Below are 21,566 nucleotides of genomic sequence, written 5' to 3' on the forward strand. Positions count from 1 at the left end.
CCTGGGTGATGGGTGTAGGCTTGGGAGATTCTCTAGGGCCACATTCAGCCCCCTTTTCCTAAGCCTTAAAAGGCTTCTATCTAATTTTGTTCTAATTGCAGTGTAACGGGGTTTAGCAGTATTTTGCCAGGACTGCTGGGGAAGGGAGAGTAGGGCGAGACCCCATATTTGAGAAGATCATAAACTCCTCCTCTAGAGGAGAAGGCGGCACATGCTGTTCCTCACAAGTCCTGCTCCTAACCTGCGTGTACAACTCTGCATTCTGGTTGCGCGTTGCTGGTGTTTGATAACTGGCCGGACAATGAAAGGTTCCGTCAGGCAGCCTCCTTGAAACAAAGGAATAAACCCATTGGGGAGAGTGTAGGAATGCTTGCTGCTGCTGGGCCCCCTGTGGAGCCTTTGTGCATCGCGCCAACTTAAAAAAAAACAACACAACCCCAACACAATGCCTTTTCCTGGTAAACAAGATACAGAGGCCGGGAGAAAGTGACCTCAGTTATTCAGCCTCTTTGTGAGACCCACGGCAGGTAGCATTCCCTTCTATCGGCCTCCCCCTTTACAAGAAATGACATTTAGACGAAAGAGCAGGAAGAAGTATCTGACACTAAGAGCTGTGCGTCAGTGGAATGGACTCCCTCAGGAGGTTGTGGACTCTCCTTCCTCTGGGGTCTTTAGGCAGAGGTTGGATGGCCATCCATCATGGATGCTTTAGTTGAGATTCCTGCTTTGCAGGTGGTTGGACAACCCTTTGTGGTTCCTTCCAATTCTGTGATTCTGAACAGCCTGACTTGGTCAAATTCTGTGCTTATATTTCGACACACCACTTCTTACGTTTTTCCTCTCATGCTGAAGGGCAGAGGGCCGAATGCTCTTTGTACGGACTGATTTGCCGTGCAAGAGTGTGTGAGAGATTGCACACCTTGCATTCTGAATCTCGGATCCCCGCAGAAAACGAACCTTCACTGTAGGTCCAGTATCACATTTCCTTCTGCCCTCGAAGCATTCCCATGACAGCCTCATTGCCCTGGATGTCTGGGTTCCTTTGAACTGAAATGCCAGCCCTCGCTACAATGGCAGAGTGGACTGTCCACCCCCCTTAGTCCCCCTCTTGCCCACCCATCCCGCTGGCAGAAGTCCATCTGGCGGGAGAGGAGTCACGTCCTTTTCCACGCAGCAGCCGAGCAGACGTGCCTCTCTCCCCATAGCAACAGGGAGCTGAGTGAGGATTAAAAGTATTTATCTTTCCCCCGCCCCCAGCAACCCTCTCTCGTGCCCTCAATTCTCTGACTGGGCTCTCTGTCTGCATGTGTTGAAATCAGGGGGATGAGGAAAGAGTTCCTGACCTGCTGGAGATCTTAACAAAATGGGGCCTTCCCACTGTGTTGTCGTCATCTCTCCCCCACCTCACCCCCAGAATGTTCTGCCTCCCTTTTGTACAGCACAGCAACTCTCCCTCTCCAAAATAATTGATATGGTGTGTGTGTTTGTGTTTGGGAGGTCTGGCTAATCCATGAAATCCGGTCTGAACAAGCTTCCTAACTGGGATGCCATTGCCTCTCTGGGCTCAAGGTGGATAAATATTTTCTTCCCACCCCGCCAAGTGATTTCCCCTTCCTGTGTCCCTGATTTTTTTAAAGCTCCTTTTTTGTGTGAGGGAATCTCAATCTCTTGGTGGCGGAGGGGGTGGATTCTGAATGGAATTTGCCTCCCGCCCTCCTCACATTGCACTCAGTTCCTCTTGTAGCCTCTTCTGGGAGATTACTCGGGAGTAAATATATTAGGCCTTTCCCCCTCTTTGACCTGCCTTTTCACTTGGGGAGGTGATCACAGACACAGGGTTATACTTGGGCAAGATGACAGGGTTGCTGTTTGCCACCTACAGCCTGCTGCTAAATGGTTTTACATTGTGTTATAGTGTTTAGAGTGTCGGACTAAGACCTGGGAGACCAGAGTTCGAATCGCGCACCCCAGCCATAAAGCTCACCGGCTGATCTTGGTAGCAAGTCTCACTGCCAACCTACCTTACAGGGTAGTTGTGAGAATTAAATGAGGAGGGGGGAAAGAACCCGTGTACACCACCCTGAGAAAAAGGTGGGATATAAATCTACAGTTGTGACTTGCCCATACCAAAAATAAAATAAAATAAAATGCAGGGCAAACACTGTTATTGTTGTTGTTGTTTTTACTTGTCTATAGCCTGCCCTTCACCGTATGGTCCCAGGCTGGTTGCAACATCAAAACACAAAATTAAAAACAGTTTTAAACAACTTAAAACTGCAAAATTAAAGTGGGTCCAAGAAAATAAGCCCCCCCAAGTGACAAAAGCCAAAGTGAAGAGATGCCTCTTCAGCATTCTCCAGAAGTTATATAATGAAGGTACCAGGTGCACCGCTGCAGAGAGGGGGTTGCACAGGTTAGGGGCAGCCACGGAGAGTACCCTTTGCCAGGCTGCCTCTGCCAGCCACTGCCCGCCCGCATCTGAGGGTGGAGTTTCCCACACACAGTTCTCCTTCAGCCGTGTCTGCTGCTCACAGAAGACAACTTCAGCCTCCCCTTCCTTGTGGTGTCCAACCAGATGTCTTTGGGAGATCAGAAGTAGGGCACTCACCTGTTTCCCTCGCCTGTTGACTGGCACCAGCATCTGGTACTCAGGGGTAGACTGCCTCTGAAGATGCAAGATCCTTTTAACCACCCAAAAAGGAGCCCTGCTGGATCGGGCAAAACAGCCCCTGCCCTAATTCACCATCCTGTTCTCCCTGGCTGCCTTTGAGAAGCCCCCCATTGGGGCATAAAAAGTCAATAACCCTCTGCTGCTTCTGACAGCTTGGCATTCCGAGGTAAACTGCCCCATAACCTCTGTCTGGCACTACCTTATATATCTTTAAAGGTAAAGGGACCCCTGACCATTAGGTCCAGTTGTGGCCGACTCAGGGGTTGCGGCGCTCATCTCGCTTTATTGGCCGAGGGAGCCGGCGTACGGCTTCCGGGTCATGTGGCCAGCAGGACTAAGCCGCTTCTGGCAAACCAGAGCAGCACACGGAAATGTCATTTACCTTCCCGCCAGATTTATTTATCTACTTGCACTTTGACGTGCTTTCGAACTGCTAGGTTGGCAGGAGCAGGGACCGAGCAACGGGAGCTCACCCCGTCATTGCGGGGATTTGAACCACCGACCTTCTGATCGGCAAGTCCTAGGCTCTGTGGTTTAACCCACAGCGCCACCCGCGACAAAAAACATTCCTCTTCAATCAGGCCTTTGGCTGATTGATATTATGCAGTCTTTTACATGTGGTGGTGGGGGTACTGTTTTGCTGTTTCTGTTTTAACTATATGTGCTTTTATGTTGTGAACTGCCCTGAGATCTTTTGCTGGAGGGCAATATATAAAGATAGTTAATAAATGAATCAAATAAACCTGGAGGTTCCTTTCAGCTGCTATAGCCAATAGAAGCTAGTAGGCATTTATTTATTCTTTTTAGACATCTCAGCTAACTGCCATGGCCACATCTTGTGGTAGCAAACTCCATAAACAGCAGAATATGGCTTGAGGGTCACAGTCGAGCCCCACATCCCACCCCAATCTTGGCCCAGAAAAAATAAGGGTGGTTGTGTTCTCATGCAGCGATAACTGGGGTGTGCTCTGCTCGTCTTGCTGCTGACATGCTTTGTTTCATTCGTTCCAGAATCCCAAAAGTGGACCACGACACCTCAGGGGAGTACCACTGCATCTTCGAAACCGTTCCCCTTTCCAAAGCAACTGTGTACGTGAAAGGTGAGCTCTGCGGGGGAACCCGAACACTCGTCCTGCTTCTGCCTTCTCTAGCTGCTGTTGTATCATTGCTAAACGTGGGTCAAATGATTGGGGGGTGTTTTTCTTTTACATGGGCACTTTTGCTGGTGGTTGACCTGCTCCTGGTCCTCTCAGCTTTCTGTCCATGTCAAGAAGCATACCTGCTTGCCCTTGTCCTTTGGGCACTGATGGAGGTGCCCGAGGGTTGTGTCCAACATCCCCTCTGCTCAGAGTAGACCCACTGGGATTAATGGGCACGGCTACTCTTAGGGAAGGGACGTGGGTGGCGCTGTGGGTTAAACCACAGAGCCTAGGGCTTGCTGATCAGAAGGTCGGCGGTTCGAATCCCGGCGACGGGGTGAGCTCCCGTTGCTCGGTCCCTGCTCCTGCCAACCTAGCAGTTCGAAAGCATGTCAAGTGCAAGTAGATAAATAGGTACTACTGCGGCGGGAAGGTAAACGGCGTTTCCGTGCGCTGCTCTGGTTCGCCAGAAGCGGCTTAGTCCTGCTGGCCACATGACCTGGAAGCTGTACACTGGCTCCCTCGGCCAATAAAGTGAGATGAGCGCTGCAACCCCAGAGTCGGCCACGACTGGACCTAATGGTCAGGGGTCCCTTTACCTTTACCTTTTACTCTTAGGGAAAGGACACTAGCTCCATGGTTTGCATTCCAAAGGTACGGTGTTCAGTCCCCAAGGGCATTTGCAAGTAGGGCTGGGAGAGAATCTCTGCCTGAAACCCTGGAGGACCACTATCAGTGTAGACATTACTGATCTAGGTAGACCGGTGGGATGATTCACTATAAGGCAGCTTCCTCGGGCCCTTTCATTTCAGTGGGTCTGCTCTGAGCATGAGCTTGTTGGACGCAAACCCTTTTTGCCTGAAGCTGTTCTACCCTGCTCACTCCCAGAGCAACTTGCAAAAGTCAGTGGTAGTAAAGGCGGTTCTTGCCCTCAGGACTGCAGTCTTAAAGATCATGTTGTTGTTGTTGTTGTTTAGTCATTTTGTCGTGTCTGACTCTTTGTGACCCCCTGGACCAGAGCAGGCCAGGCCCTCCTGTCTTCCACTGCCTCCCCCAGTTTGGTCAAACTCATGCTGGTCACTTCTATGACACTGTCCCACCATCTCATCCTCTGACGTCCCCTTCTCCTTGTGCCCTCCATCTTTCCCAACATCAGGGTCTTTTCCAGGGAGTCTTCTCTTCTCATGAGGTGGCCAAAGTCTTGGAGCCTCAGCTTCAGGATCTGTCCTTCTAGTGAGCACTCAGGGCTGATTTCCTTCAGAATTGAGAGGTTTGGTCTTCTTGCAGTCCATGGGACTCTCAAGAGTCTTGTACAGCACCAGAATTCAAAAGCATCCATTCTTCGGTTTTACTTGCATCGGTTTTACTAGCCCATCTGCTTACGTTTTCACCAATGCACGTCACTCGTGACCTCAATAGCTTGTCAGGGGGCAGGGAGAGAGAAGGGCCAGTTTGCTGAAAATCCCCTCCCTCATCGCTAATGCCAATTTTTAACTCGCTTTCATAAGCAGCCAGCTATCCTTGGCCCTTGCTGCTCACCTGTTCTCTTCGGGTACCGCATTGCCAGCTGTCCCTCATCTTGCTTGCGCCCCTTTTCTTCATTTGCAGTGAAGCCACACGTGTATGCCTACAAGAAGACAGAGCATGGGAACGAGGGAGACACAGGCATGCTGGTCTGCAAGAGCTCCTCGTACCCTCCTGTTACCCAGTGGAGTTGGTTCAGGGTGGTCGGAGATGTTTCCCAGGTGAGTCTCTTTGCCAAAGCAAACATTTCCCCACGCTCCACTGCTTCTGTTTCCCTCCCTTTGCAAAGTAGTTCTGTGCGGCGACAGGGAGCAGACCAATTAACATGGCGGCAAATGCAAGGCAGCCTCTGTCTGCACAGGTTTCTTTTGATGCCGAGGAAGCCTTTGATCGTGTGCAGTGGGGCTTTCTGTGACCCCCACCACGCATAAACCACCTTCCCCACCCCATTTCCTCAAGTGTACCCAAGCAATAAATTGTGGCCTGTACTCGGAACTAATACAGTCGAAGCCAGGAGTGAGGCAGGAGCTGCCACCATATCAGCCATGCCTTTTGACCTAGTCACTAGCATGCTTCATTAACCGACCCACTAAAACTAAGGGTGTTGCAGTGGCCGAACGGGAATACAGTGGTACCTCGCAAGACGAATGCCTCGTAAGATGGAAAACTCACAAGACGGAAAACTCACAAGACGAAAGGGTTTTCCGTTTTTGAGTTGCTTCGCAAGACGATTTTCCCTATGGGCTTGCTTCGCAAGATGGAAACGTCTTGCAAGTTTGTTTCCTTTTTCTTAAAACTGTTAATACAGTTGCGACTTGACTTCGAGGAGCAACGCATAGCACGTGGTGTGGTAGCCTTTTTTGAGGTTTTTGAAGACTTTGGTGATTTTTGAAGCTTTTCCGAAACCGTGCTTCGCAAGACGAAAAAATCGCAAGACGAAAAAACTCGCGGAACGAATTAATTTCGTCTTGCGAGGCACCACTGTACAAGGTGGCTCTTTTCGCAGACGCCACCCTGCTCTTTTTAAACAGACCCGCGGAACTCCAGCCCTAAATTATGATTGTGCATTAGGCAATTTGAGCCACCTGGTATAAAATTGACCAATAGAAGCAATGACCAAACAGCCGGGACTAGTAGGCAGCCACCACACAGACTGGCCCTTAAAGATTGATAACTTTCCATCCTTGGGTTTCCCCATAGCTAGGCAAATTGACCAAGGCATGAAAATAAATGCGGAAGAAGCACTTGCAAAAATAAATATGGACTTGGGCAGAACGGACTACAAATGTAATTAAATAAGCATAATTAAGTGAATGTTGTGCCCGTGTGTCCTTGGGGATCTCCCACTCATCATCACACAAAACTACTTTCTTGCAAATCGGCCAGCTATTTTGATTTTGTTTTTCTGGGGGGCTGGCATGTGCTAAACTCCCAAATGTAGCAAAGAAACATACCTGATTGCAAATGTTAGATACCGGCAACAGGAAGGAGGCTAGGAAATCTGCATGGATGGAACGGGATAACCTAGCCCCTCTGTGGAGTTGGGCAGCAGGCTGTAAGCATCCAATCCTTCGACATTCGAAAGCCAGACCACCCTAAGCACAGGAATTTGCAGCTAGCACCCCTTGAGAAAATTCTGTTAAATAACCAAATGTCAGAGATGAAAATACTGTAGGTAATTTTTTTAAAGGGCGTATGATCAGAGAGAGGGGACCTGGGGGAACAGGACTCAAGACCGTACAATTATAGTAATGTGGAAAACCTTATAAGCCACAGTGTGGTTGTTTTTTTAAAAATAAATGAGGTGATAAACAAGGAACTAACCATGACGGCAGGTCTAAGAGACACTACAACCTTCGATTATAATGCTGCCTTGTTCCACAATAGCTTTATTTAAGACCCCTCAAGGAAGGTATTCAAAGATGCTTAAAGATTTGGGAAACCGCTGCTTAAGGGGATCAGGTATTCATTCTCTAACCAGCCCCTTGATAAAATCTACAGTCAAACAATGCACATTTCACATGCTTAAGTGCTTGCGAAGGTAGAACTTAATCCTTGAAGGGGAACTTTGGCAAACCTGCCCTCTCTTGATCTTCAAAGGTAAAATGTTGAAGTCTGGCAACAAATCTGCCCTTCTGGACTTGGCTATTGCTAGACATTTCAGCTGCAGCAAACATCTGTTACGAGGCAGACCCAGTCAGGACTGTTTACTATGGTGTAAAGGGCCTGTTAGCCGACATATGTAACTCTTCCACTTCCATAACTTTGGGGTTATTAGCAACCCCTTGTTGCTTATGGCCACCACGAGACCCAGCGCAACGCTGAGTTCACCCTGGATTGTGGATTTTGAAGAAACTTGCATTGCCGGCCCCTCGATTCAAAGCACTGCCCTAGCAGACGACACCGAACCCTTTTCCTTTCCTCCTCCTCCCCCAGCCTGTCGTCAACGGCTCTGAGGACCGGTTCTTCATCAAGTCTGATGGTAACAAGACAGAGCTGCGCATCCTCTCCCTGCACCTCGAGAAGGACCCGGGCGACTACATGTGCAACGGCACCAACGAGAAGGGCGATGGGACCGCTGTGATTAGCTTGCGGGTGCGCAGCCGCTTGGCAGCTCTGTGGCCCTTCCTGGGGATCGTGGCCGAAGTCCTGGTCCTCGTCACTATCATCTTCATCTACGAGAAGAGGAGGCTGCCCAACCAGGTCCCTGACGGTAAGTTGCCTGGGGAGGGGTCAGTGAGACTGCTTTGGGGGACAGGAAACACATGGCTTTCTCCCCAGTGGACGTCTTTACTTTTAAGAACTGGGTCAGGGCAGGCATAAGGACCTCCTTTAAGGTTTTTTTCTCCGATGCAGATATGCCCTTTCCAGCTGCATGCCATCCCCACCCCCCAACACACACACTTCTTCTGCAGTGTAGGGCTAAGAACACACTTGGCTGTTTTTCTAAACTTACCTCTGTGTTTTGCATCTGTCCCCCCCCCCTAATAAGCAGTCGCCATCTTCAGGGGTTTCGGCTCCTGAAAGCTCTGCTTTGAAATACCTGCCACGCAGAGGAGGCCCAGTGGACTCCATCTCTCACCAGTCCCAGTATGGCCGGTAGCAAAGGGCAATGGGAGTTGTAGTACAGTGCCAGCACCCGGGGGCCACAAGCTCGCCGTCCACACTTTACAGGACGGATTTATGTAATGAATCCCTTGCTCCTAAAATGCTTTGTTGAGAACACAAAACAAAAAGCTTCTTAGGGCTACATTCAGCCACAAAAGTTCACCAGGTGACATTGGGCCAATTGTCTGATCATAGAGCGGGCAAGACAGTACAAACCCCCAGTGGGGTAAAGGAGGTTTACCAAAACCTTATCTCTGTGGTGTGGTGTGTCCTTGCTGGCATTATCTTTGCACTCTTCCTTCCTCTTCTTCGGCTGCATGTTATCTGCTTGTGGTAAGTGGAAGAGCCAGCTCCCAAGTATCACCCTCTTCCCCGTGTGTTGGTGATGGTCTTACCTGCTGTGTGTGTGTGAAAGAGAGAGAGACATCTAGCAGCCCTGTGCTAATTTCCGGTGGCAGGATTTAAAACCAGGAGCAGTGGCAGAAGCTGTGTCCCTCCCAGATGTTCCTGGACTCCACAACTCTTAACTCGCATGATCACCCCTTAACTTGAGAGTCTAGTGATATTGGGAGGGTGACAGCGTCCCTGCCCCTGTTGTGAAAAATAGGGAGAAGTCTTGGCTGATAGGCATGTGGGGCTTCTCTGCTCATCAGATGGTGGCAGGTGGCAGCATGGTGTCCACCTGAAAGGGTCTCTGTGTGCTCCCGCAACGCCGCCGGCAGCCATTTTCCTCTAGCTCGTAGTGCTGTTTCGTTGTGCTCTTGTGGTGGTTCGGTCCAGAAATGTGGAGACCCTTTCTGTTGTGCTTCAGCCTTCAAACAGCCTCTTCGCTTGCTCGCTCGCTTGAATGTGCTTCCCTGGTGTGGAGTCGGCAGTCTGCCACACCAGCCGAGTTGGGGAGCCTGGGAACTTAAGATTTCCCAGGCCTCCCTTTCTCTCTAAACCTTACAAAGCCCACAATGGCCAGCCCTTGTTATATCAGCAGTAAAATGGAGGTGAACTTGAGAGAGGGGTTTTTGTCCTAAGGGGACGGAGGGAGGTACCCACAGAGTTTCGTACGGTTTTAACGGTACAAGCTAGTTAAAGGGGAAGTGCAGTGTTGAGCCCCTCTCCCCCAGAGATGATATGGGCGAGGTGGGTGGGGGATGGCAGATCAGCAGTGGAATCCTGTGTCGCTCTTGTGAGCATGTGGAGGGTTTCAGGGAACCCTTCATCACATGCGCAGAAGCACACAGGCCAGGCAGTCGCGTTGTGGGGTACACCCCGCTGCCAGGGGGTGGGAGTTGTAGTTCAAAACATCAGGAGGGCACCAGCTTGGTGAACGTTAGTGTGCAAGCAGTGTTAGAAACTCGGGTATATATAAGCTATGTACCAAATGGGCTCCTTACACCAAGGTTGCAGTTGCAAAACCAAATGCCTAGTTGCCATTTTGGGGCAAGGCGGCTCTAAAGTATTTGATTCTCAGTTAAACATCTGGCTAGTGACAACCTTGAGCTAGGTTAAGAGCTTTGAGAACTTAGGAGAAAAGTCCCTTGTTCCAGGAACAGTCCACATATATATTGGCCTATTCTGACGTCTTTTTCTTAATGCTGACTGCGCCTTCTCGGTAGTGGCGCTCGCCCTATGAAACGCCCTCCCATCAGTTGTCAAGGAAATAAACAACTATCTGAAGCCAGTCCTGTTTAGGAAAGTTTTTAATGTTAGATGTTTTATTGTGTTTTTAATATTCTGTTGGGAGCCACCCAGAGTGGCTGGGGAAACCAAGCCAGATGGGTGAGGTATAAATAAATTACTACTACTGCTGCTCAGGCTGCACAAAAAAGACATTACGTTCCAGAAATCCATTCTGATTGTTTATTAGTGTGTGAAAACATGCCCAGATCCCCATACGGTAGAGATGTCAGGTGCCATCCTGGTACTCCGGTATCTTCCCTTGGTCGCAAGTGGCCGATAACCAGGTGCAAAATGCGCTTGGCAAATTTCAAACTGTAGGTGTCTTTAGGCAGGCAGGGGGTGGTGAGTTGGGAATTGCATACGCCAATCATCCAGAACTGGCTTTCTAATCTTGTTATTCCCTCTTTCCCCCGTCTTGCTTCCATCTCCCTGAAGATGACGATGGAGGGTCTGCACCACTGTGAGTATCAAGGCACAAACACGTGCCCCTTCCTTCTACCCAAACCCTCTTCTCTCTCTCATTGGTGGGAAATGCTATTGAAAGGGGCTGAATCTCTTTAACCATTTGAGCAAGCCTGCAGCCTCTTGCAGGAATTGCATAGTTCCTGGCAAAGCACACAGTTCTGTTGGTTGCTGCTTCTCTCTTCATTTTTATTTCTAAACTGCCTAGAGGCGTTGGAAAAAGCGGGGGGGGGGGGGGGAGGAGCTGTACTAAACAGAGATACAAAGAGCTGTATCTCTCCAAAGATCATCTAGCAAGGCCGGAAGTGTCAATTGTATGCTTGGCGTGAAAGCTGATAGCTGGGATGGCAGATTTTGGGGAGAGAAGAGCCAATCCCTTCATGGGCTGCTGCCAGGTTTAATCAGCAATCTCTAAATAGGAGTCAGACCCACCAGCCCACATACAGTATTTGTTTCCTAAGAGGCTGGGAGCCCTGCACTTTCCATGGGAACCTCTGCCTAGCTCAGTTGCTTAGAGCATGGGTAGGCAAACTAGGGGCTGGATCTGGCCCAGTCGCCTTCTAAATCCGGCCCGCGGACAGTCCGGGAATCTGTGTGTTTTTACATGAGTAGAATGTGTCCCTTTATTTAAAAGGCATCTCTGGGTTATTTGTGGGGCATAGGAATTCGTTCATTTTTTTCCCTTTAGTCCGGCCCTCCACAAGGTCTGAGGGACAGTGGGCCTGCTGAAAAAGTTTGCTGACTCCTGGCTTAGAGCATGGTGCCAAGATTGCAGCTTTGATCCCCATATGGGACAGCCGCATATTCCCGCATTGCAGCGGATGGGACAAGATGATCCTTAGGACCCTTTCCAACTCTGCACTTCTGCAGCGGTTGCACTCCCCTTGTCAGAATCGTCCAACTAAGCTAGCTGCAAGTTCTAGTATTATCGGGGGAGGGTTCCTGCAGGAAAGAATGTGGGTGCCTTATATTAAGTTGGGTAGGAGGGGGCACTTGGATTTTCCTGCCTTGATGCCTTTTTGTGGCCCATCACCAAGTTCGGAGATTTCCTCTGGGTCTCACATGTCCTGTTTCTTCTCCGTTCCTTTCCCCTCCAGGAAGAGCAATGCCACAAATTATAAGGACAAGAATGTGCGCCAGAGGAACGCAAATTAAGCAGACGGCAAGGTAGGGATGCAATCTGGGTGGCAGGGGCAAGAACTTCCAAAAAGGTACCTAGCCTTTCCCAGAGATGAAAGCTCTGCTTGCTTGCTTGCTTGCTTGCTTGCTTGCTTGCTTGCTTGCTTGCTTGCTTGCTCTCTCTGGTTCTGGCTTAGGAAATGGCTCTTGCAGATTGCCTAAGCAGGGGCTTTGTGGTGGTGCTGTGGGGGGGCGGGTTTGAATCTCCACTTGGACATCACATGCACACACACCTCATAGGGTGTTCTTGGGCCTGGCACACCAGGCCAGGGGTGTTGTAAGGGGCGGAGCAAGATTACTCCCCCCATACATCATCCTGAGAAGGGCCAAGGTAGAAAGGCAGTTGATCAGTTCCAGGGATTAATAATTGTTTGGAGCAAGAGGGAAGGTGATCTAACACTTCATATATTGCTGTGGTAGTGTAGCCCCCCTCAATCCTGTCTGTCATTCCCAATTCACAGATGGGGAACTTGTGTGTTGAGCTCTATTGGCAGGGTGGGGACGTATTATACAGCCATACCTTGGAAGTCAAACAGAATCTGTTCCGGAAGTGCGTTTGATTTCCAAAACATTCAGAAACTGAAGCGTGGCTTCCGATTGGCTGCAGGAAGCTCCAGCAGCCAATCGGAACACCCGTCGGACGTTCAGGTTCCAAAAAATCCGAGTATGAAGGTGTTTGAGATCCAAGGTATGACTGTAATAACATTCTTAGTTATTGTATGTACTGTATTTTTCGCTCTATAGGACGCACCTTGTTTAGAGGGGGAGAAGAAGAAGAAAAAATTCTCCCCCTCTCTGCCCTGCACCCCTTCAGTGAAGCGGCAGGAGGCGCTGCACAGAGAGGGGGAGAATTTCCCCCCCTTGTTCTCCCCCTCTAAAACAAGGTGCGTTCAGTCACCTTCAGGCAGCTACCGTATTTTTCGCTCTATAAGACGCACTTTTTCCCCTCCAAAAATGAAGGGGAAATGTGTGTGTGCGTCCTATAGAGCGAATGCAGGCTGCACGGCTAAGCCCAAAGCCAGAACAGGGAGGCGGAGCGCTCCATCTCGCTGTTCTAGCTTGGGGATGGCTGCGCAAAGCCTCCGCAGGGCAGCGGGGTGAAGGCACCCCCCTGCCCTACAAGCTCGGGGGGCAGTGGGAAGGCGGCTCGCCGCCTTTGTGCTGCTCCCCGACCTCTTTGAGGCTTTTCCCCAAGGAGGGAGAAGGGACTGACTTGTCCTGTCAGTCCCTTCTCCCTCCTGGTCGAAAAGCCCGCAGTAGCCGTGCGCTCCCTAAAGGGTGCGCGGCTCCTGTGGGCTTTTGTGGGAGATGGGTGAATTCCCAGAGCTGGGGGGGGGGGTCATATTTTTTCCCTTGATTTCCCCCTCTGAAAACTAGGTGCGCCCTATGGAGAGCGAGAGGGGTCAGTGTGCACCGACCCCTCTCGCTCTCCAGGATTCAGTGAAGACAACCCAAAGCCTCTGGAGCGCTGTGGGAGTTCCCACTGCGCTCCGGAGGCTTCGGGTTCCTTTCGGCCTGCTCTTTGGGGCTGGCGGGGGGAAGTCTCCCCCCAGCCCCAAAGAGCAAAGAAGTCAAGACAGCGAGCAGGACGCATCCCGCTCGCTGTCTTGGCTTCTGCCATAGCCCCGCGCAATCTCTCCGGCAGGGAGAGGCTGCGCGCGGCTATGGCAATAACCCCCCACACCACCTGCAAAAGCCCACAGGAGCTGCGCGCGGCTCCTGTGGGCTTTTCTACGAGGAGCGAGAAGGGACTGACTGGCCGCGTCAGTCCCTTCTCCCTACTGAGGAAAAGCCCCCAAGAGCCGCACGGAGCTTGTGTGCGGCTTTTGGGGGCTTTTCCTGCCTGCCCCCCCCCCCCCGCATTCGCTCCATAGGATGCACACACATTTCCCCTTCATTTTTGGAGGGGGGAAAGTGCGTCCTATAGAGCGAAAAATACGGTACTTGAGTATAAGCCAGCTTTCAGCACATTTTTTATGCTGAAAAAGCCCCCGTCGGCTTATACTCAAGTGAGGTGGCAGCGGCGGGACGAGCGGCCCGAAAGGAGCCCTTTCTCACCGCTGGTCCCTCCGCCGCCACCCGCCTCTCCCAATCGCGGCTCCTGTGCCTGCTCTTGCCAGCGGCAGAGGTGGAGGGACAAGCAGCGAGAAAGGAGCCCTTTTGGGCCGCTCGTCCCTCCACCGCTGCCTCTGCTGCTCCCAAGGGCAGGCAGAGGAGCCACAGTTGGGAGAGGCAGGTGGTGGCAGAGGGACCAGTGGTGAGAAAGAGCCGCTCGTCCTGCCACCTCCGCCCGTCAGCGGCGGCGAAGGAGGAACGAGCAGCCCGAAAGCAGCCTTTCTGGCTGCTTGTTCTTCCTCCGCCGCTGCTGCTGCCACCACCACCAGGTTTGTGGTGAAAGTCAAAGCAGTTAAGAAAAAGAATAAAATTATGAGTTTGTTTTTACAATCAAGCGGCGTACAAATTTCATGAAATACCATTTTTTCGCTCCATAAGACGCACTTTTTCCCTCCTATGAAGTAAGGGGTGATGTCTGTGCGTCTTGTGCAGCGAATGCACTGGGCGGCAGAGGGATCCCTCGGCTACCGCTGCAGTCGCGAGCTGAGGGGTGCCTCCGCAGCCGGAGCCATGGCTCCCGTCCGTCGCTCGCTGCAAAGCCAGCAGGACAAGAGCCACTGCGCAGCTATCACTCTTGCTCTGCTGGCTTCCCAGCGAAGCGGGAGGAGGGATGGGCGGGAGCAAGCAAAGCGAGAGCCGCTTACACGGCTTCTCTCCTGCTTTGCACAGCTCTCATTTTGCTTGCCCATCTCTGCTCCCGCCTCGCTGCAAAGCACCTGTCCCTGTGTCTCCTCCTCCTCCTCTTTTACAGCGAGGGATGAGCAAGCAAAGTGAGAGCTGCGCAAAAGCGGGCAAGAAGCCATGTAAGCTGCTCTCGCTTTGCTCGCTTTAAAGCAAGAAAAAGCGAGAGCCACTTACATGCTCTGCGCAGAATATTTTTTTCTTGCTTTCCCCCTCTAAAAACTCTTACAGAGCAAAAAATACAGTAAATGAAAATTCCCTTAAAACAGTATGAAGCTATGCCTGTAGCATGCTGAAGAGTCATACACAGTGGTGAACTTACCCTAATTCTACGTCTTCTTTCTCTCTTTCAGGTGACATGTCAGCTGAGGTGTTCCTTCCAATCTCGTCCCATGCCATAGCACCAAGAATATCATAGCGCCCCCTCGCAAAGATCAATTCACTACACGTTTTAAGAGAAACAAAATCGTAGAGTAAAATCTTCCTCTTCTTTTCTTTTTTTTTTAACAAAAAAAACCCAGTCTTTTTTCTTTTTACCTATACATTAGCACATCCCTTTTTAATTTTTATTCCTTCGATGTAGTTCTCAAAATTTGAGCCTCGGGCGTTGCGGGGGACAAGACAGGAGGCGTTTTTTGGGAAGGGAAGTTTGAAGGGTGAGCATAGATCTGTCTGCTTTCCCCACAGCCCCAAGTTGGAGACTTTTTCCCCTGGCAGCAAATCACACAGCAAACCGATCAAAGCCACGCTTCACGATACAGTAGAGCAGGGCATCTCTCCCCTTCTCCCCCTTCCTAAAATGACCCTCAGCTTTGGGGAGGACACCAGACGACCAGCTGCTGGTTTGGCCGGAGAATGCAAAAAGGCAAAAGGTTTCGCCTCCTTTTCCACCTCGCCGGCTTCTGTTAGGTCAGAAAATAGCCAGCTTGAGCCCCACTGCCTTTTCTAAGACCCATAGGGAAGCCTCGCAAGAAACGTGCAACTGCTGAAACCACGCGTGGTCTCCTATAGCTTCCCTACCCTCTGCCCCACACGGCCACCAGCAATGGGTACCACTGCCACAACGATCCTCCCTTTTTCCAGCACCGTGGCTTCTCTAAACACCACATCCTTTTTTCTTTTGGCCCCCTTTTTTGGGCCCTTGTAGCTTTCTCTGCAGTGACCCGTTTCAACACTACAAAAAAAACAAAAAAACCAGAAACAAATATTGTGTTCCATGACTGCTTTTTTAAAGGGGGGGGGGAGTTCATGGGGACGAACCAATCTCATGTTCTGTCAAACCTTGGAGTTGGAGCTGAGGGCATGTCACTGCTTGGAAGTATCTCCCTTTCCAGCTGTTCGGGGCTCTGTCCTCTTAAGCTGTTGCTTGTGGGACTTGGGGGGGGGGGGGGCTAAGAGGGCTATTTGCAAGGTCTGCAGCCCCCCACTCACCCACCCAGCCAGCCACAGCCTCACAGAGCAGATCCATCCCCCCAAGTCTGCAGCCTCTGAGAAGAGATTCACACTGTCCTGTCACCCATCCTCTTCCACTTGCTGGAAACAGCTCACCTGTTTTAAGAACAAGCTGATTTTCCTCCAAATAAAGCAGATTTACTTTTTCTGCCACCGCCGCCCCCCCCCCCCCCTTGGTCTCTTCACCCCCTGCCGCCCCTCTGTGGAGTTTCACATTTCTCTGGCTCACAAATGTCATTTCTCATATATTTTTAAAAGGTCCCAGGTGCTGCCTTAATACCACTCTCTGAACTGTTTTGCACGGTATTAATCTATGCTGACTGGTAGTGGGCTTGTCAGCGTTTGGGTCTGGCCCCCTTCCCATAAAAACAGCCTGGTGCTGGGGGAAAGGAGCTGATATAAATTGGAAGCTGCCCTAGGCTAAGGTTACCAGGCGCCCCCGTTTCCCGGGGACAGTCCCCAGATTTACAAATCGGTCCCCATACAAAATCCACAGAAGTTGAAAAGTGTCCCCAGATTCGTTGAAAAAAGCCTGTTAACCTTACCCTAGGGTTGAGGCCAGGAACTGTGCCTGATGAAAGGGGTAAAAGCGGCATGGACCTTGCCTCCCTGACCTTAGAATGGAATTTGTAGCCAAAGGGCACACCAAGGTGAGGATTTATCCTGAGTGGATGATGAGGATGGGGGAGAGAGAGAAAGGGGGGGCAGTGCTGTAGAGAGGAGCAGAAGGTGGCTAGCTAGGGCAGAGGAAAGTACAGTCATACCTCGAGTTACAGACGCTTCAGGTTGTGTTTTTTGGGGCTGCAGACCGCCGAAACCTGGAAGTACCGGAACAGGTTACTTCCGGGTTTTGGCAGCCGCGCATGTGAAGAAGCGCCGAATTGCAACCCACGTGTGCGCAGATGTGGGTTACGAACGCTGCAGGTTGCGAACGTGCATCCCGCACGGATTGCATTCGCAACCGGAGCGTCCACTGTACCTATGAAAAATCAGCACGCCTTGGGGTAACAGCAGGGGAAACTGACCCTACAGGAGCTTGAGGAAGAGGGAGCTTTTAAAATGAGAACTGGAACCCTGGCATCGGACGCGAGGCTTAAATCGTTCAGGAGGAAAAACCCGCAGAAGAGGAGCAGGGTGCGAGAGGAAAGGAGAGGAGAGGAAGGTAGCCAGCCGTAGGAGGAACTGTTTACTATCTCACAAACGCAGCAGACAAAACAGGTGGAGATTTCGAGTGCTGAGAAATAAGAGATTTGGCTGCCATTCAGAGGCAGACTGCAAGTGGGCCATTCAAAGGATTTTAGTCCTGGGGTTTTTGGGGGGGGAGAAAAGGAAGCTTCAGAACAATCACCAGGAACATCTCCAGGACACATTACCCTGATCACAAAACCAGAGGTGGTATTTGCGTTTAAAATACACAGCAAGAGAGAGTTCGGACTGCCTGTGGGAGCACAGCAGAGACCTATTGCCGCATGACCTTTCAAGCCTTCCCTCTGGCACAAGATTTTGACAATAACCTTATCTCCCGTCCCCATCATCCCTCCCGAGGCGCATGATGCAAGCTGCATGTTTACGAACTCGCGTCGTTCCCCAGATAGGACGACGTCCAGCTCTGCCCCCGATGAACTCTTCATGCTTTCTGTTTATATAAAACCATGGCTTTTGTAGAAAGCTTTGAAGCCACCTGTTAATTTAGAATCTGGACAGCTCCAGCCCATATGTGAAGACAGATTGTGGGGAGCATTTATCCTCTGCAGGGGTGCATTCCCTTCTGCACATAGGCACGTGCAAATGTTCATTGGCAATAACCTATCCCTTTCTTCCAGTGCACAGAAACATCCTAGTAAGGGGCAGTGCAAACCTGAGATTTCCCTTTTTCAAGGTGCAGTCACAGGGTTGGAGGGAAGGGAGCCTGGGACCTTAGCCTAATTTCATCTGTGAGAAAATGAGGCATCTGAAGGAGAGAATTCCTAAGTAGATCTGCGTAACTTGCTCCCTTGCCCCAAGTAGCTTCATGCCCTGCTAGGGAAGAAGCAAATACAAGACTCCAGGCTAGAAGTCTTGCATAACAGAGATTTCCCTGCTCCTTACACTAAGCAGAAATGAAAACTAGAAACTTGGCTTCCTTAAAAAACACACACATAGGATTTGGAATCCTAAGACAGGCATAGCATGCTTTCAGTTTCCCCATTACCACTTTTGTTTTAAATATAAAGGTAAAGGACCCCTGGAAAGTGAAGTCCAGTCAAAGGCGACTCCAGTGGTACCTCGGGTTACAGACGCTTCAGGTTACAGACTCGGCTAACCCAGAAATAGTACATTGGGTTAAGAACTTTGCTTCAGGACGAGAACAGAAATCGTGCCGCAGCAGTGGGAGGCCCCATTAGCTAAAGTGGTGCTTCAGGTTAAGAACGGACCTCCAAAATGAATTAAGTTCTTAACCCGAGGTACCACCATATGGGGCTGCGGCGCTCATCTCACTTTGAGTCCGAGGGAGCCGGCGTTTGTCCGCAGACAGCTTTCCGGGTCATGTGGCCAGCAGGACTAAACCGCTTCTGGTGCAACGGGACACCATGATAGAAACCAGAGCGCATGGAAACGCCGTTTTACCTCCCCGCTGCAGTGGTACCCATTTATCTACTTCAGGGGTCAACAACCTTTTTCAGCCATGGGCCGGCCCACCGTCCTTCAAACCATGTGGTGGGCCAGACTATATTTTGAAAAAGAAATAAGAATTCCTATGTCACACAAATAACCCAGAGATACATTTTAAATAAAAGCACACATTCTACTTCGGTAAAAATACCGGGCAGGCCCCACAAATAACCCAGAGATGCATTTTAAAACTGACACCACTCAAAACCCCAAAACTTCCAGACAATGGTGCCCGTTCCTGCTTTTATTGACTTGCTCTCTGCATCTGGGGCCGTGCCCCCAAGCTGTGCAGAATAATAATATTATAATAATTTATTATTTATACCCCGCCCAGCTGGCTGGGTTTCCCCAGCCACTCTGGGCACCTTCCAACAGAACACTAAAATACAATAACCTATTAGACATTAAAAGCTTCCCTAAACAGGGCTGCCTTCAGATGTCTTCTAAAAGTTTGGTGGTTGTTTATCTCTTTGACATCTGATGGGAGGGCGTTCCACAGGGCGGGCGCCACCACCGAGAAGGCCCTCTGCCTGGTTCCCTGTAACCTTGCTTCTTGCAATGAGGGAACCACCAGAAGGCCCTCAGAGCTGGACCTCAGTGTCAGAACGATGGGGGTGGAGACGCTCCTTCAGGTATACTGGACTGAGGCCGTTTAGGGCTTTAAAAGTCAGCACCAACACTTTGAATTGTGCTCGGAAACGTACTGGGAGCCAGTGTAGGTCTTTCAAGACCGGAGTTATATGGTCTCGGCGGCCGCTCCCTGTCCCCAGTCTAGCTGCCACATTCTGGATTAGTTGTAGTTTCCGGGTCACCTTCAAAGGCAGCCCCACGGAGAGCGCATGGCAGTAGTCCAGGTGGGATATAACCAGAGCATAGACCACTTTGGCCAGAGAGTCTGTGGGCAGGGAGGGTCTCATCCTGCGTACCAGATGGAGCCGATAGACAGCCGCCCTGGACACAGAATTGACCTGCGCCTCCATGGACAGCTGTGAGTCCAAAATGATTCCCAGGCTGCGCACCTGGTCCCCAAGATTGCTGGTTCTCTTCTATGCAAACCCTCGTTCAAACAGCGTATTGAGAGTTGATGTCCATTAAAAAAAAAAAAAAATCAGGAGAAAAACCCTGTGCCTCAGTTTATCAAGAACCTATCTGGTGGCTGGCAGCCAAAGAAACAGCCGCCATCAACATGGTGGGGTTTGAGTTTTATACAGCTCTGGCCCTCTCGGTTCATTTTCTGTAAAAGGTAAAGGGACCCCTGACCATTAGGTCCAGTTGTGGCCGACTCTGGGGTTGCGGCGCTCATCTCGCTTTACTGGCCGAGGGAGCTGGCGTACAGCTTCCGGGTCATGTGGCCAGCAGGACTAAGCCGCTTCTGGCGAACCAGAGCAGCGCACGGAAACGCCGTTTACCTCCCCGCCAGAGTGGTACCTATTTATCTACTTGTCCTTTGACGTGCCTTCGAACTGCTAGGTTGGCAGGAACAGGGACCGAGCAACCCCGTCGCAGGGATTCGAACCACCAACCTTCTGATCGACAAGTCCTAGGCTCTGTGCTTTAAACCACAGCGCCACCCGCATCCCTTTCCATTTTCCATTTTTCCATTTTCTGAAAACAGCCCAAATATTCTAGCCCTAGAATGGGGAATCCTCCAGCTTGCAGCTCACAAAGTGGCCCTCCAGCCCTCTCTGTGAGGCCCTCAGGAAACCCCTCAGGCCACACCCCCTAAAGCCCATCAAGTCTGGCTGTGATGTGCCCTTGCTTAACCTGGTTGAAGGGGCGCAGAAAATAAGAGGTGGCGTTATTTATCAAGCAAGGTGCAGATTTTGTCAAAATAAAGTAACTTTTATGCCAAGAGACGCCACACGAGGGCGCCCTTTCCCTACCACAGCCTTTCCTAACTCGCATTTTAACCCCTTGCAGCCCTTTCCTTCATGCATGTGTATGTGTGTGTCTTTTTGAAACTTACTGTTTTATTGGGTCTTCATAAAAGGAAGCACAGTGGCGGAGGAGGGAACCATTTTCAGCTGGAGGGCCACAATCTCTTCAGCGCAACCTTCTGGGAGCCGCATGCCAGGGGGTGGGCAGGGAAACAGTTTTAAATTCTCCCCCCATCAGGGAAACAAGAAGCATTAAGATAGCTAGTAAAAGTAAAAAAAATCACTCAAGGAGGGAGAACAGCCTGGGGGAGGATTCTGAGGGCCAGGTAGGGAGAATTAGAGGGCCACATTTGGCCTGAGAGCACCCACCCTTGCATATTACAATTTTTCACTAACTCCCTTTGCCAGTCGCTTTGTTTGGTCCAAGGATTTCGTTTCATCGCCTCTTTTTCTCAACGGGAACGCAAGGCGGCGGGCGCATGGCGCACGCCTCCCCCCAAAAAAATATACTGTATTTTTTGCTCCGTAAGACTCACTTTTCCCCTCCTAAAAAGTAAAATGTGTGTGCGTCTTATGGAGCGAATGCAGGCTGCGCAGCTATCCCAGAAGCCAGAACAGCAAGAGGGATCGCTGCTTTCACTGCGCAGCGATCCCTCTTGCTCTTCTGGCTTCTGGGATTCAGAATATTTTTTTTCTTGTTTTCCTCCTCCAAAAACTAGGTGCGTCTTGTGGTCTGGTGCGTCTTATAGAGCGAAAAATACGGTAATTCCAAAAAAAACAACCCTCTGAGGTTGGTTGGGACGAGAGAAGGCAGCAAAGAGAGATTCATGGCCAACTGGAGGGGATGGGTGAGGCTGGATTTGAACCCTGATCTGGGCCAGGTCCTGGGAGCTGACCAGCCAAGCAAATGGGGAGGGGTGCCCCATTGAAAGGAGGGCTGGCGCCGTCAAACCGGCCAGAGGAGACCCCCAAAGCTGAAGGCCCAGAGGCCTTGCCAGCTGCTTGCCTTTGCTGTTGCCTCTCTGCCAGAGA

At 50.7% G+C, this 21,566-nt stretch overlaps 1 protein-coding gene across 2 annotated transcripts in view; it reads left to right on the forward strand.

The window, feature by feature from the left end:
* BSG (basigin (Ok blood group)) overlaps positions 1–15,758 on the forward strand; it is a 37,200-nt gene extending 21,442 nt beyond the window's left edge. For both annotated transcript variants that reach the window (XM_028713435.2, XM_028713436.2), the window contains 6 exons: positions 3,683–3,771; positions 5,419–5,555; positions 7,771–8,047; positions 10,552–10,576; positions 11,676–11,745; positions 14,907–15,758. In XM_028713435.2, the coding sequence (XP_028569268.2) occupies positions 3,683–3,771; positions 5,419–5,555; positions 7,771–8,047; positions 10,552–10,576; positions 11,676–11,733 (586 nt within the window). In that variant the 3' untranslated portion in view covers positions 11,734–11,745; positions 14,907–15,758. The remainder of the gene's footprint in view (positions 1–3,682; positions 3,772–5,418; positions 5,556–7,770; positions 8,048–10,551; positions 10,577–11,675; positions 11,746–14,906) is intronic.
* The last annotated feature ends 5,808 nt before the right edge of the window (positions 15,759–21,566 follow it).

The sequence above is a fragment of the Podarcis muralis genome, chromosome 18 (genome assembly GCF_964188315.1).
Source record: "Podarcis muralis chromosome 18, rPodMur119.hap1.1, whole genome shotgun sequence".
NCBI lineage: Eukaryota > Metazoa > Chordata > Lepidosauria > Squamata > Lacertidae > Podarcis > Podarcis muralis.